This window comes from Sinocyclocheilus grahami, unplaced genomic scaffold, assembly GCF_001515645.1.
Source record: "Sinocyclocheilus grahami isolate Dianchi unplaced genomic scaffold, SAMN03320097.WGS_v1.1 scaffold269.1, whole genome shotgun sequence".
Taxonomy (NCBI): Eukaryota; Metazoa; Chordata; class Actinopteri; order Cypriniformes; family Cyprinidae; genus Sinocyclocheilus; species Sinocyclocheilus grahami.
Genome location: NW_015505448.1, coordinates 460247 through 476661, shown reverse-complemented (window position 1 = coordinate 476661; position 16415 = coordinate 460247). Strand labels below are relative to the sequence as shown.

The window sequence follows — 16415 nt, the reverse complement described above, 5'->3', positions numbered from 1 at the left end:
GTTCACTCCATTTGCTGGGATGTGGGCGTGACCAACAGGGTTTGGGAAGCGTCACATGGTCACTAAAGAGGCGGAGATTTTCTATGCTTTCCCCCTCTTCCTCTAACCGATATAACATGGGTCGGATGAATAAGAAGATATTATTCATCTTGTAGAAATTTACACAGAACGAACAGAAATGTTAAAGTTTTCTTAATTGCACGTGTTTTTTAAATATCAAAGCTAAATTTTCATAGCATAATAAATCAAATGCTTTAGTGATTTGTATAATAAAATACTTATCAACTTCAGCTTTTTTTTGAAAGACACAATTTCTAAAAAAAAATAAAAATTATACGTTTTTCTTTACATTTTTTATTCTTGTTCATTTAAACGTGCATACATATTTATAAATTCAAATGCGTAAAAATAGTCGGGCTAGTCGTGGAAACTCCTGCTTGTGCGCATGTGTGTGTGTTTTGAACGTTTGAGCGCGTGGCATTCCTTATTCCGCCTTATGTCCATCACATGGACACAAAGTGCAGCACGTGCATCACGAACAAAACAGGAACACGGGCTATATATTAACCGTTGCATGCGAGCACGTAGAAGAAGGTTAATGGTTCGTTGACAGTTGTGAAGTGCATGCTATTTTGCTAATGGGTTTAAGGCCGAGGGGTTGATGTTTTGTGATTTATGTTCCCAGCAAACACACAACGTTCCTTTAACGTTAAGGGTGAAGTTAGTTTCAGAACCAGTTCCTCACATTCCAAGAACATTCTTTTTAGAATTTATTTTGAAATATTTACTTTTAATAAGGTGTATCATACTTCTCAAGGCCTGCATGTTCTGCTTCTTATTTGCTCTCTATACCTACTCCAAACAAACACATAGTGCACTGAGAAGGTATAGCTAGGATATAGGTCCTTTCGTGTGTGTGTGTGTGTGTGTGTATTATAGAAGGGGAGAGAGAGAGGAGGGTGTCCCTCTTGCTATGTCCGCTGCATAATGAATTCAGGCTCTGCTTTGGATCAAACGCTCTCTGCCGATTAGCTACACAATCAGGTCCCCGCAGTAAACGGGGGAGAGTAAGACAGAGAGAGGTGGTTCTTTTCCACCGGACAATGCCATTATTTAAGCTCCATTGGTCAGGAATGCCGGATTTTACAGGCCGCTGCCCTCCTCTAGGCGTCAACCAAAGGGCCTCCACTGAGGGGCCCCCCCTTCCTCTCTCTCCTCGGGTCACCATATCTATCCCGGAGACCTATAGCTTTCTCAGTACATTCCACAGTTGCTTCTCTAAGCTGGCGTCTCTGAGAGGCTATAAAAATCAGCATGGCCGTCAAATTCTTACAAAGCATTAGGCTCACTATAGAGAAAATTAGAATCTGATATTTCTTTTCAAACTATGTCTATTGGGCTAACAGAAATTAGATCAAATATATAATAATGAAATATTTAATTTGACTGAAAAAAAAATGCACACTGAAAAAAAGGCAACATCTAAATTTACTTAAAGTCACAAATGTTATTTAACTTGACTGATCCCACCTATATACATCAATTTATATCAACAACATTTTTTATAAGTTAAAAATAACTCTTGGTAACAATTGCACAATTGCATGTACAAAATATGAATCATTTGTCATTAAACAAAAGGTTCATTATGGGTTTAGGCAATGCAAGTGCAAATAAACATGCAACTTTTTTCTGCATTGAAGTGGAAAAGCGTACCCAGTCAAAGAATCCTCAACGAATGCCAGTGGAATGGCTATCATAATTTGTAGAACAATTAAGATTCTCTGAGTCACATAAGATTCTTCTGGATAAATGACGAAAAGATAAAAAGAATGTTTTAAAAAATTTCAGTTTAGGCAGTAGGATCTTATTTTATTCTTACGGGATTCTCATTATGATAGTTCTATTATGATAGTTCTAGTGATAGAATTGGTTCTAAATGATGATTAAATTCCATTAGAATTATTTGAGGTATTTTTAGGTATTTTTTTTAAAGTATACAGTCAACAATAAACTAGAAATTGACCTTTATTATTTTTGTTCCTGTGGCATGGAATTTATTAACAGTTTTCATGTAACCTGCTACTTTAAAACTACAATTCATGTAATCTTTCAATCTAGCATAAGAAGAAATTTGTGAATGGAGTGCAGAATTGATGTGTTCATTGTTAAACTAAAACTATACGGTGACGTTTCACTCCAAGTAGCCTATCGCGGGAGTCACAAGACAGTTAAAGGCCTTTGACTTCAACCAATGGTGCTTCAAGCGGCAAAGACTAGCGCAGAAACGGGCCAATCGCGAAGACGCATGCAAATGAGGAATTTGCTTCAGCAAGAGCTGAATGTCAACTAGTCAAAGATGGAGTCTTGAGCAAAGAGGGCCATTGGCTTGCCATGGATAAATTACGGTTTTGAGTTTTTAGACTCTGAGGGGAAAGAATGCGCGAGCATGATGAGATGGCACTATGTTACGCAGGATGAACGCGAAGATATTTGAAGAAATTCGCGCTTCTTGCCTTGCAACCCTTCGGTCCAACTTTTTCTCTTTTGGTCGGTGTCTTCTGCTTTCAAGGATTGTCCCTCCCTTGGCCAGGTACCATTCATGAAATTTAGGGGGTCCTCTTTCTGTTTGTGAGTAGCATCCGGGTGATTTGGTGGAAATGGCGGGAGCTCAGGGGCAAAAACGACGACGTTGAGTCGGCTTGGGTGGGGAGAACGACGAATGGTGTGCCATAGAAGCCCCCGAACATGGCTGTAGTTAGAAATGTGAAGCGCGCGCTGGTGAGGATATCAAGAGGGCTTCGCGTTTGAGAAGTCTTGTCTGTCAGGCTGTCATTCAGTCAGAGAGAACACTCTCCTTTCTTTCTCTTCTATTGTCATCAGTGTTGATCTGTTGCAGCCACCTGGTTGGTTATTTAGTCCGAGGAGGAATCCATGTAAAGCATCGAACTTCTCCATATTCTCAAGAAGCCAATGATTAACTTGCAAAAGGGTGTTGGAAGCCTAGTCCGTATTTTCCACACAGTCTAAATCAGTAACTGTAAAATCATAGACGTGGGAAATAAAAGATTTTATGAGCTCAAGTGAAGCAGAGAGAATCAATTCTTTTCTTTTCTTGTTTTAATATCGCAGCTCCAGGTTTAAAGTCTATATAAACGAAACAAAAATGTGCCGTTTCTAATGGCAATACTCTTGTTATTTTGTTGCAAGTGCCGTGTTTGTGGATCAATTCCTGAATGCATTGAAATCGGGGCTTTTTGTGTGCGTTTGCGGTGCCATTCTTATTGCGGGGGGAAAACAAAATTGTAGCAATTTCTATGAATCGTTTAATGTCTGTAATTAATGCGTAAAACTGTACTGGTGGATTGCACGAGGTTGTGCATAAATGTGTGTTTTTTTTACTCCTCATTAAAGTATGATTTGTACAGTTCGGTTTAATATTTACATCTCAGTCAAATATAAAGGTTTATTTTAGGAAAAATGAAAACCTTCCGTGTTTTCCCCCCCCTCACCAAGTGTCCAAACGCATTGTTAATGTATGCATTGAAAATAACAACCTTAAGGAGCCTCCGCCCCCTCACCTTGTACCCTAACTAGGGGGTTTCAAATTGCCACTTTGGCAAGGGGGACAAGAATAATACGTATTAAACGAAGGTTTCTCATATAGCTTACTGTATCGCGGAATGTGCTCTTTGCCTTATTTTTTCCTCTTCCTTCGTATCGCACTCAAAGCAGTGTGTTCATCGCTATTTGCTGCTGAAATTGTATGAAAAACATACTGCTAAATATAAATGTTCATTTGGAGATTTTGCCACGTCTTGCTTGGTTTTAATTACTTGTGTGTTTTCTCCCTCAGCTTAAGCTTTAATAACAGATAGTATACCCCAATTGGAAGGTTTGGAGATTTTTAATTTGTTATAATTATTTATGCCCTCCAGTATCTTCATTTTTCTTAGAGGTACACGTATAGGAATAAATTGCTTTACAAAGCTTTAAGTTGATTATGATAATCACCATTATGACCAGTAGGCTATATGGTCTAAAATTTACATTAAAATTCCAGTCATTTCGTGGATTCACTCTGTGTGGAGCACGTGTCATTTTGATAAATCAGTTCAAAATATAAAACATTATTACACAGCCTGTGTTCAATTTCTTTACTGTTGTTGTCCAGGGCCCTTTTTCTGTTGTACTACTGTGCAGTCAGATGAGCAGTGCAATATTAAAAGGGCATTGGCTGACAAAAAATTAAAAAGAGGAAAGCGAGACAGAAAAAGTAACCTTCATCCCTATAGCCAAGTTTTCAAGTTCTCGCACCCTCATTTCACTATATTACATGTATGTATCCATCTAAATTTCATGATTGATATAACAGGTGTAATGAATTGATTCTATAAAAACGTATTATGACGCCAAAATGGCGTTGCTACTCAAATACAGAATTATAAGGCAACATATGCTGATGCTCCAGTAAAATAAAATTAAGCATAATACGTTTAAGTTGCCCATTAAAGCAAACGTGTGGTTAGCGAATATTTATTTACTGACATAAAGCATACCTATTTACTCTTATATAGGCTGTTCCTCTTTAATTAGCCTAAATTCACTTGCCTAACTTCAATTATGACGGATGATTTCCCTTCGCTGGATTTAAGGCCTGCTCAAAGGTGGCCCATGCATTTCGGCTGTGCTAAGGTCTGTTGCTTTGACGATGTTGCACTACTGAACCATCTACTCAAGCAGTGCAATAGTATTGTCATTGCATTCGGCTTTCGCCTACTCACCCACAAGAACCTTTAAACATTGCTGTGGCGAGCGGTAGCCTATATGGTTAAGGGCGTTCAAGTAGTACTATTTCAAATGGCGAAAAGGGGGGTTCACGCAAGTCTAGACCACCTAGATGTATGGGCCCAGACGTGTGCACGATGTTGGATTCATTCCATGCACAACAGCATTGTTGTAGAGCATGCACCAGGCGTGTGAACTGCAGTATTTGACCTAAGGTATATCTGTGACACCAGGTTTTTCCACTTATTTGAAAATGCCTACAGACCACGCCTCCTTCGAAAGAACATTTTGTACGACTGAGGTCGTCTTCGTTTGCATTGAAAACCACGTGCTCGATTAAATAACACTCCAACAATGCTTTGAAGTGAGTTTCTCAACCTTTTGCATATTTCGGGAACTTCTGTGTGAGGCCTGCTGGCAGAGAGGTGCAGAAAAGCAGTGGATAATAACGAGCGGACATAAATAATCATCTAAACGCCATTTTATGTTTTTTTTGTCCATTCGTAAATGTAACTAGCGCACAAAATGTTCACAGAACAGCCAATATTATCAATAATAATATCATCTTATAAAGTGTTATGAACGTCCTTTTGCTGTTTATAAATATACACCCTCCTTATGTGTTTGTAGTCAACAGCAACGTGTTGAATTTTCCTTATTTTCTGGTGTATTTATATTGTTTATATTTATAGGTGTATTTATATTGCTAATGTAAATAATTGTATTCTGCATTTTATTCTTTATGATTTAATTATATAATTAAAATGTTCTTGCAGGTAAAGTTTGTGTTTGTTGTTTAATCGTTTTCCTCCATCTTTCTGAAATTGGAAATTTAAGCTATTTATTGTAAATTTAGTGCTAAAGCAATTTTTTTTTTCTTACGCTTGAATATATAGCCTATTAATCACTATTGTGGGAATTAAACTGTTTGATGCAAAGTACCACCAGTGCTTCCATCTCCCTGTAACTCCCTACTAAACAGAGCTGGTAGGTGTGTGTAACCATATATATATATATATAATATATTTATTTATAATGAAGGAGCTCTTCCAGAAGGCAGAAGGAAGGGATGATTCTCTTGTTTGAGCCAGATCAGTGGGGGATGGGACTATTTGTAAGGAATGTAGGGGGCAGGTCCCTTTCCAAGAGGGGAGGAAAGGGAGGAAATGTGAGGAGAGGAGGGGAGGTTGCACGTAGTGACATTTTACTCTTGGTCAGTATCTGCAAGGTTATGCAATTTGAACTTTTTGGTTGTCTCATCATCTGGCTAAATGAAGTGTAATCTATTGGTTGATACCAGATCGGTGTGTGTGAATACACTTGCGCAATACACACAGACTTTCTGTATATATAGCCTATGTGATATGCGAGTCAATGGCGTGACGCATAGTTTTAAATCAAATATATTACACGCAATTCATACAAAATACCTCTTATATGATGAACGCATTTTTAACTCTGGAATTATTTCAATATTATCCTTATAATTGTTTTTGTGTGTGACTTAAATATGCTTACATCTAGGGAGTGTAACTTCTGAAATTGTAAAAAAAACTTTAATTTAAAGGCTTAAATTGTTAGAGAGGGGGAAAAAAAGCAATATTGGCATAAGAAGTCAGCCATAATCTTTTATTATTATTGTTTTAATATTTAGGCTACGCGTTCTAACAAACATTCAGGAATCATTTTATCATCATGTGACGAGAAAAACAAAGAAGAACCATTTAAGACCATTATGACTTGACTGTGTCGAGGTTATAGCTAATAATAATGATTATTTATGAAAACGCACGCTTTATTCAAACGAAGTAGGCCCAAAGTCCTATGACAACTTTGTGATATTCGTGCCTTTAAAAAAAAAAGAAAAAAAGATTGTATTTATTATTTATTTATTTTAAATTCACGTGGATTCACAGTAGCCTACAAGGAACGTATTTCAAAACTTTAAATTAAATTAATGCTTACGCCACTAGACATTTTCATGTCTAAAAAAAAAAAGGCATGATAACTTGGAGTTTGGCACATGTGTTTTAAACTAGACCTTTAAAAAGATTTCTCATTTTTATCATCTCGAGCATTTGTTACTGCCCCGTATATATATAGCGTCTCCACTGTAAAAGGTAAGCTTGAGACTCAACGGTCTGACCTGAGGAATTTTGCACTACATACCGCAATGCGCATGCGCAGCGCATTCATGGGGCAATATATAGCATACTGAGGCCTACAGATTCTCTGTTCTCATGATCCTGAACCCAGCTCTGAGCTAGTAGGCTTTGAAGCTTTACATGAGGAGTGGTAAGTCTTCATTCACCTGCAGATTTGGTAGCGCGTTATATATTCTTATGTAGAACCAATATAGATTATAAAATCGCCATACGCCAATTCGTAGTATCGAGCGCGTATTTGCATACTACATTACTCAACAACGCGTACCACTACTGGTCAGTGTGCTTAGCTGATACACTACACCAGTCGTCTTCTATCTTTTAGGGCGTCGTATTCTCGCCCTGTTGTCACGATTCAACATTTTCACTGTAAGTTCACTGCATGAAACCTGATTGGAAAAATGTTTAACGTGTTTTATTACCGAGGGGGACAAGTAAAATCATGCATGTGAGTTCAATGTGAAATTCCCTAAGGAGAAAAAAAAACATCCTGTCGGAGCATGTTGTTAACTCCAAGGCAAAAGCTGGTATGCTTGGAATTGCAGAGCACCAAGACTGCTTTTGGACGCAGATAACCAAAGGGCCTACAATATGCTTTCCACTCAGTGCTTCTCATATTTGAATGCCTGAGTCCAGTCTATTTGCGTGGTTTTGAAAGAATGTGTGTCTTTATTGATAGCATGCATGTATTGTTATTAGAAGATGATTGTTTTTAAGTAGCCCAATTAAAATGCCAGATGTGCTACGAATTATGTTTTTGAAAAAATGTCACATGGTGTATTTATGATTCTAAATGTTCATGATAATTTCTTTACAAATGCAGATTAAATTGTATGATTAAGTATGAAAGCGTTCAAACTCAACCATGTAAAAACCTCAACAGTTTTGCTCTATTAAACTTTAAAAATGTTATGTTAAATGTTTTGTTTAGCAGGAAATCAACTAAACTGAATTCTGCTTGAAATTAAATTTGAAATGAACAGCATTTTGCCATTCACTTTGGTTTGTTTGTAGGCTGTTCCTTGCTGTGAAGGGTCAGATGTCACAAAGAGGTTTGCGTATCATGTGTTGTAGAGCAGGAACCATTTTCAGTCTCACCATCTAGGAATTTAAACCCATAGTTATTGTGTTTTGCACAGCCATGTTATCTTTTCCCTAAAGTGCTGTGTGATTATCATGATAAATGCATCTTGCAGGCGAGACCCTATCAATATTGCCTCTGCTTTTTTCACTGTTTATGGAGTAGTGCAATATTGCTTATAGGGTCTTGACTTTAAGGGTAATCTGCAATTTCAGGAACATTCAGGGATTTGATTGTCCTTTGTCATTTTTATTAAAATGTGCAATGTTGTTATGCCAAGGCTTGACAAGATCTCAATCTGTGAATCTTTTTGTGGAGAAAGAATGGGGTTGCTGCTTTAAACAATTTCATTTGAAATGCAATAATTAACACCTGTTTTACATTAAAAAACAAAATGGCCCACGAATATTTTGATGTGGTTGTAGATGGCTTGCTTTTAGCAGTGCAAACACAGCTATTACATTTAAACCTTTCCTTATATGAATTATATCATTAAGTCAGAGAACAAGCTGTCCTTTGCACAGTCGAAAAGTGACTAGTTTTAAACAATAGTAATAGACCCAGGCTAGTTTATTCAGCAATTTATTCAGAAACTCTTTAGTTGTCCACTGTAAAGCAGCGTTTCTGTCAAGTCCATGTATTTGGAAGGAAATATTTCTGTTTTTGATAATGCACATTTTTCCTCAACATGCTCTCACATCGTCTTCCTCAACATCGTTTCAACTTCTCAGGTCATTAGAGAAATAAATTACTACAGCACTGTCATATTTCAATAGACTTAAAATTTGAGCTCTGAAACAACAATTTTAACTTCCTTGGTTTCTCTGTTGGCCATATCTAATATTGGTATTTAAAAACACAACTGTTTTTTTTACCTGAATTAGTTTTTGCAAATTGTGATTTTTGAACTGCACATGTAAGTGAAAAATACTATTGACAGCTGAACATTTTAACCGAAGATCCTATATACAATATATAATATTTCAGGTCGTGCAGTTCAACATAAAATCAATGTAAAGCAAGTTCAATTCAACATTTCATAAAGCATTGTTTGTGTGAAAATCTAGCTCTCTCTAAATGTGCTTTCAAATAGTTATAATTTTGTTCATATCATCATAATCTCATAATCAATAGGTTAACCTTGAGTGAGTCTGTGTATGCAGTAATATGGAAGCTGTGTAGAGGATCATGAAAGGCATAAGAAAGCATTTCTTGTGATGGTCAGGGATTGACGGGTGTATTTCTAAAGGCTGTTGAATGAGTGTTTTATTTTTTTAGACCACCTGAAATGGCTGGAAAGCATTTGGCTATTTAGAAATGACAAAAATGTAGTGTAATATGAACAACATACTGTTTGTGTGAGCATGTTCTTGGTCCCATTGCTTGTCTGTTGCCTGACACTCTTTCCCTGTTGCACTACTGTGGGAGCTGCAGCTAGCAGTGCAATAATGAAAGGGCATCAGTCCACTGGACCAGACCACCAAACACACACCTATCCCTTATTTACCACAAATGACATGCTTCTCCTGCATGCTTCAACCCAGATGAGCCGCAAAGCACTAATCTGTCCATATACCTTCCGTAAGTGGTGGTTGGTATTTACATTCATTTATTTAGCAGATGTCTTTATCGACTTTTAAGTAACTTTAAATACAAATGAGGAATAAAATTGATTTTTGCTTTGGCAAATCATTAATTTGCTCAGTACATAATCAGTCTTCAATAAAAGCAAAATGCATGAAATAAGTAAATAGTTCGTTTTTTTCTTATTTAAATGCTGTTAATTGCAGAAAAAATGTATTTTGCCTGCTTGTGAAATTAAATGTCGTTTTATTCTTTTTTTGTTTAAAGTGTATGGCAGCAGTAAAATGTCATTGTATTTTCAGATAGGATGCTGTCCATAAATTGTACTTGCATTAAACATTTTACTTTTGTAGTTTATTGTAAGAGTTTTATGAGATTTATAGAAGTGTCATGCAGTAGCTTTGGTTGCTCGATTATGTTTGATTAGGTTTATAGGTTTGTTCTGATTTTGCATCTCCAAATGCTTGCTATATATTAAATGACTGGAATAAAGGTCCTTTCAGGCCGATAACGATAACCAATAACGTTCTGTTTACTGTATCAGGCACCACTATCTCTATTAAAAGCATGCACTCTTTAAAATCACATGGATTCTGATTGGCTGTCAATGTTTTATGCTTCATCAGCTGGAAAAAATGTTGTGAAATGATATATAATTCCTCTGTGCCATTATCGTAGTTGTGGTATGGACTTTGCTATTCTTTAACACTTGCAACTATTTTAAAACGAAATATCGTTATCGTTATAGTTATCGCCCTTGGTGTGAATGGTCCTTAAACACTTCATTTTTGAAATGAATTTGCATTAATTTACTGCTAATATGACCAATTATCCCACATGAAAAGTGTGATAATATAGTATAGTGTTTTTGAACCATACTATAGTAAAGTGTATTTATACTGTATAGTATTTACAACACTTTGTTAATGAATACTACAGCATACTGTATAGTGAACTGATAAACTGTAATAAATACTGTAGTATACTTTAGTTTATACTACGGTAAACTGTTGTTTATTGTAGTATAATATACCCTATAGTTGTAGAAAACTTAGGGCAGTATTGGGTGAAGTAATTAGTTTTTATTACTATAGTTGTTATATTACCACAGCAACTATAGAATTACCACAACAAATGAATTCAAGTACTTTACTATAGAATGGTTAAAAAACACTAGTATTTTTTCATATGGGATATGTCTTTTGTGCTTTCTGTGTTTCTTAAATTACCATGGGTACAATTTTGTATTCAAGGTGATTTCTGAAGGCATATTTCAGATCCAGTCGTTCTGTTCACAGAAGTGCTTCACAATATTTCAGACACTTGAATTTCCTGGTCACTCTCATGATCGCATTTATGCTGTAACCTTAATGCTTGTCTTCTCTGGAGTACGATGCTTTTTCATAGCTCTTCACTTGAACCTGTGAGGACATGTGTTTTCATGGCTACCCCATCCGTGTGGATTCTCAGTTCATAATGGGTGACTGCTAGCTGACTACACAAACCCTGTGTGTTATATTATGTCGCCATCTTCTGGGAAGACAAAAAACTAAGTGGGTTGCCTTCAGCCCGCTGCCTCTTGCTGGACGTGTGTGTGTGTGTGTGTGTGTGTGTGTGTTTTGCCTATCAAAGGGGAAAAAAAATGTTCGTACATGTCTGTGAAACTTATAAAATTAGCATTAATTCAAATAACATCGTTAAATATGTTTGACAACTCTTAATTTTATTTTGATTCATAATTCAGGAACAAACATTATTAAATTAGATCATGCTTAAGATATTATTAGCTCGTGTAAATAAGCAGTATGAAAATGTAGGCCTATTTATCATTTAATAAAAGTTCATATATTTAATCTAGAAGTTTAATTGTCTGCTAATTACTATACTATGTTGAGCATCATCATGTAGCAATGATCCATAATGTTATTATAAGTCTTACCAGATGTTTGATATGCTTTTTCATTCATTGGTCTCTTCAGATATTTACTGGTTTCTGCTTAAACGGGTAAAGTGGGACATTGTTATTCATCTAATCGGTTTAATCATCATTATGTGGATTTTGCCATCACTCAAATCAGCATCATCCTAAAATAGAAGGAAGATATAAAAGAGATCCTTTTGGTTTTGATATCATTCAGGGAGGCGAGTCATATTACAGATCTATAACAGTATCATATTTGAACAGCAGTGGTGAGAAACACTATGGGAAGTCAAATTACAAAACCTACTGAGGCAAAACATGATTTAAACCCTTTAACTGTCACTCACATTTTTGAACATAGACGTGAAAGTGCACTATCCAAACTTACATTTTTATAATTCATGAACGAAAACATTTTGTAACATGATTTTGATGTACCATTTTCATGGTAATGCAACGTTTGATTTTAAAATGGTTTTCAAAGGATGAATTTTGAGATTTAAAGTTTTCAATTGATATATAATTCCTGATGATTTCTAAAGTGTGATGGAGAAAAAGGCAACAAAGAAGACTTTTTGTGACAAAGGTCAGAACTCCTGTTATGATGTAGATTTTTGAGGTGCACTCTTGTCGTAAATTAATCTATTACTTTTCCTACATAATTTAACAAAAAAACGTGGTAAAATATCTATTTAGGAGTCTTAGACCTTTTCCAACGATATATAGTTTGTCATGATTACACTGTAAAAATTAACAGCATTTTACTGTAAAATTACATGAAATGTCTGGTTAGATATTTTTGAGTTTTTCCCTGTATATAGTACGGGAACTTACTGTTAACCTATTAACAGTTTTTTTCCCGTAGCGTTTTTACAAAGTTTTACAGTTAAAATTACAGTTATTTTTTACAGTGTAGATTAGGATGTAATTGTAATATAGTGAAAAATAAGTGTAATTTTAACTGTAAAATTTTGTAAAAACGCTACGGAAAAAAACTGTCAATAGATTAACAGTAAGTTCCCCTACTATATACAGGGAAAAACTGTTAAATATCTAACCAGACATTTCATGTAATTTTACAGTAAAATGCTGTTCATTTGACAGTTTTTAGAAGTAACAATAACAAATCAATGTATAATTTACAGTCAAAAACTGTAAACTGATATTCCCTGCATGACACTCCACATTTGAAAGTATTTTGTTTAAATAATCATGTTTTTTTAAATAGTTTTTGTTATTAGTTATGTATATTTGGGCTTTATGTTACATCTTCTGTTGTTTAATGAAAGTTTAATGCATTATTTAAGTATCATGTGTGTTACCATGATGGTGTTGTGTGTTTGCATGAAAGACGCTGTGCACCTTCTATATATTAGTAGATACTTCTGCTTGTGGCGAAGCTACTTGTGATGAGCTTTGATTCTTCATGTGGCTTTCTCTTTTACCACCTGCATTATTATGGTGGTTGTCAGTATGTTAAAGGTACAAAACAGATTTTAATAGCAGTGTGCATTGTTGAATTTACTGGTTTACATTCATATTTTCTTGTTTGTAAATTACAGTTTTGTACTGTAAAATTGACAGTTTTGGGCCGTAAATGTGTTTACAGTTTTTCTGTATTTTTTTTTTTACAAAATTATTCTGTCAACCACAGCTGACAAAATTATTTTGTAAAAACGACAGAATTTTTACAGTGTAGGCATCCCACAGAGGGGACGGGTGCCAGTTTAGAGGTTAAATATCCAAGTTTACAAACAGTGAAATATAGTGAGAATGATAGAATCACGGTATCAGTAAGGAAGTTCAAACAGTGCAATTTGAAAATGTACATCTAATAACTTATTTAGTAAAATCAGTGATCTACGTGTTCGGGGAAGCATTTTAAGTTATTTATAATATTTCTTCCTTTTTGCATGTTGCTGTTTACATTTTTGCATGTTGCTGTGTCATATCTACGAGGCTAAACCATTTGGAACAACTTATTAGAAAGTATCCCACTTTAACTGTTTTCATTCAGTGAATACTACAGTAAAACTATAATAAATTAACATGACATCTGATTTAAACTGCGTGAGAAGAATCTTTAATTTTCTTTCAATTTAATGACAGGTTTATTGTAATAATATTTTGGCGGAAACTGTGCTTTACCATGGTGAATTATTGTAAAGATTTGATTAAAACCAACCTGGTCAGGGTTAAAAAAAAAGTCTTAAAACATATTTATATAAACTGTAAATATATAAACAATAAAGCATTAGCTAGTTAGTAAGCTGTTTGTTTGTTTTATTAACAAACTGTAAGAATTAACTGTACGTTTAACAAAATACATTCTTAAAAACAGCAGTTTTCATTTGGTAGTATCGATGTTCAGCGTTTCATTATTCCAATATGTAATGGTTAGTGATTTGTCCTCACGGTGTATTATTACACATATTGTTTCACAGTGCTATTTCTTTCTTTTCAATGTTCATGCAGTATGTGCCAAACAGTAGCTAAATGCGGCCCCCATTTGGATGCTGTGTCATCTTTCATTTCCCAGAAAAGCGAGATGAGCAGAAATAATCACTGTGATAAGGTGATCGCATTTGTAATTTTAGAGTAATCTTTAATAAAGTCTAGATAGTGTGGAGTATTTATTGACTTGGATTCAGAAATTGGGCATCACAACAATGTATCTGCTTGTTCATAATTGTTTAATTATATGGTTCTTTAAAACATATTAGTTGTTCTAACTCAAATAAAAAATACCTAGAGTATGTTTTCAAAAAACTTTATTTATGGTTTCACCAAATTATGTACATATTGGGTCATATACAGTATGAGGTGGAAAACAACTATTGGGAATTACAGTAACAGACAACTTAAACCGAAACAGTCATTTCATACCCCCCCCCCCCGAATTCAGAAAGATAACACTTTTATAGTACAATGCCATTTGTTCCAGTAGTAATCCAATCTAAATATAAATAATACAAAATACTCAGTTTTGAAGCATAAAATCCTGGTTTGTAATGTCATTTTATTCCCTTATGTACAAACAAACACATTCCAATCATAAGAAATCTTGTAAAACAACCCTTTTTGTCTGTGATGTTCATTTTGTGGGTGACTTGTCTCAAAAATTGTTTGACCAATAAATGTAAAACTTTATAGAAACTGAAGGTTTATATATATATAGAGAGAGAGGGTTTCACAGCATGTGTGAGTGGAGTTCTCAGCATCTTCAGAGCTCATCGTGGCGCACTGGATCACTGCTGGGCTGAATAAAAACCCCCTCCATCACCTTCCAGTAGTTATGCTGATTGGATGAAGGCATTCCATGGACCTCACGCTGGCCTCTGATTGGTTGACCGTACTGCTCTCCGGTTACACTGAGGAAAACCTCAGTGGCGTCATGTTTGAATCGCACCACGTCATCACGTTCCCAGTACGTTGCACTGCACTGCACGCTCCATACGTCTAAATAATCTCCTTCTCCGTTTTCGCCAAACGCACTCACTTCCTACAAACATAAAACAAATCAGCACGATGATATAATTCAAATCCAGCCAGTTACAGTCACCTGAACATGTAGGTTAAGATAGAAGAGTGTTGTGCGGATCTACTTGGTGGTTAGACAGTGGGGAGCTAAAGTGATGTGAGTGGAGGTTGCGTCCAGTCTTCATGTGTGTAATTCGGATGGCCTGTCCGCATCGAATAGGCTCCCCGCGCTGACAAACTTTGTCTGGTTTCCCACGGATACGCCAGTAGCTGTTGGCATCATCGGCCAAATCCACGCCTGTTACTGATTGCTGGCCACTTCCTGCAGGGTATCGTATAAACAGTGTTTAATTTGAGCATATATGTAGATCAGGGCTGCCCAAACTCGGTTCTGGAGGGCCGGTGTCCCGAAGAGTTTAGCTCTAACTAGGGCTGGACAATAATTCAATATCAATATGTAACGCGATATAAATTTTTTTAATAACGGTGATATGATTTTTAAACACATTTCCGATATTTCGATATACATTACCAGTGTTTCCCATACATTGATTTATTTGTGGCGTTTGACTTCGTTGAATAAACATGAGCACTGCACGTTTCAAAATCAAAACGCGTCGCGGGTGTTTTATATGAATGTATCTCTGAAGGGAACCGACTGTCTTCAGAATAGTTTAGATGGCATTTTTATCTGATAAAGTAGCGTTCATGAGCGGAGCTGATTTGTTTACAGCCATTACTGGAGAAACCGTTTGTTCTGCCGCTCTCACAGCGCCTCCTGCTGGCAGACAAGCAGTTTGCATTTTCAATAATAAACCCATTTCCAGCAACATGCTTTTGGTGTTGCTCTACTCTTTTGTTTTCTGAAGCAACTCGGAGCATGTTTCATACTCGTTATATGCAAATACAGGGAACCTTTTCATTTGATTCTGATTGGCTCTAACAAGTCTGTGTCAAGGGATATCCCGCCTTTGCAGTGTGTGCCCTTTCTACTTCAAAAACTGCATGTCACCGCTTTTAGCCAAGAGATATTCGCAGTAGACATGCTCCATCTGAAAGCACGTGCTGGAGATTTACTACTAATCACCAGAAGCGACTTTACTGACGAGATGCGCATGAAAATCGCATTAAATTTTTTGCACAGCCTTTTGACTGGTATGTTAGCCTACAGTTTGAAGTAAAAAATATTAATAAGGAGAGTCTGAGATTTATTTGACAGTGATTTCACATTTCTTGTTTGTATGAAGGCTAAATACCAATAAAAGGTGGACATCTGTTGTGGTCGTTCTTGGCCGTTTTTATGAGGCTTTTTAAATAGTGTTCATATCAATATCGGAATTATATCGTATCGACCGAAATTAAGAAATATATTGTGATATAAATTTTGGCCATATCG

The 16415-nt window shown here is 35.9% G+C and overlaps 2 protein-coding genes across 2 annotated transcripts in view; one reads left to right on the top strand and one right to left on the bottom strand.

Moving 5' to 3' along the window:
• Positions 1-2332: 2332 nt before the first annotated feature.
• LOC107599608 (carbohydrate deacetylase) overlaps positions 2333-16415 on the top strand; it is a 20258-nt gene continuing 6175 nt past the window's right edge. Inside the window, exon 1 of the mRNA XM_016291256.1 lies at positions 2333-2593. The gene's annotated coding sequence lies outside the window, so the exon portion shown is untranslated. The remainder of the gene's footprint in view (positions 2594-16415) is intronic.
• On the bottom strand, positions 14616-15366 carry LOC107599630 (stromal cell-derived factor 2-like protein 1; the record flags this gene model as incomplete). The annotated part of the gene is made up of 2 exons (XM_016291281.1): positions 14616-15041; positions 15145-15366. Coding segments are annotated over 2 exons (501 nt in total), but the record flags the coding sequence as incomplete, so codon positions are not given.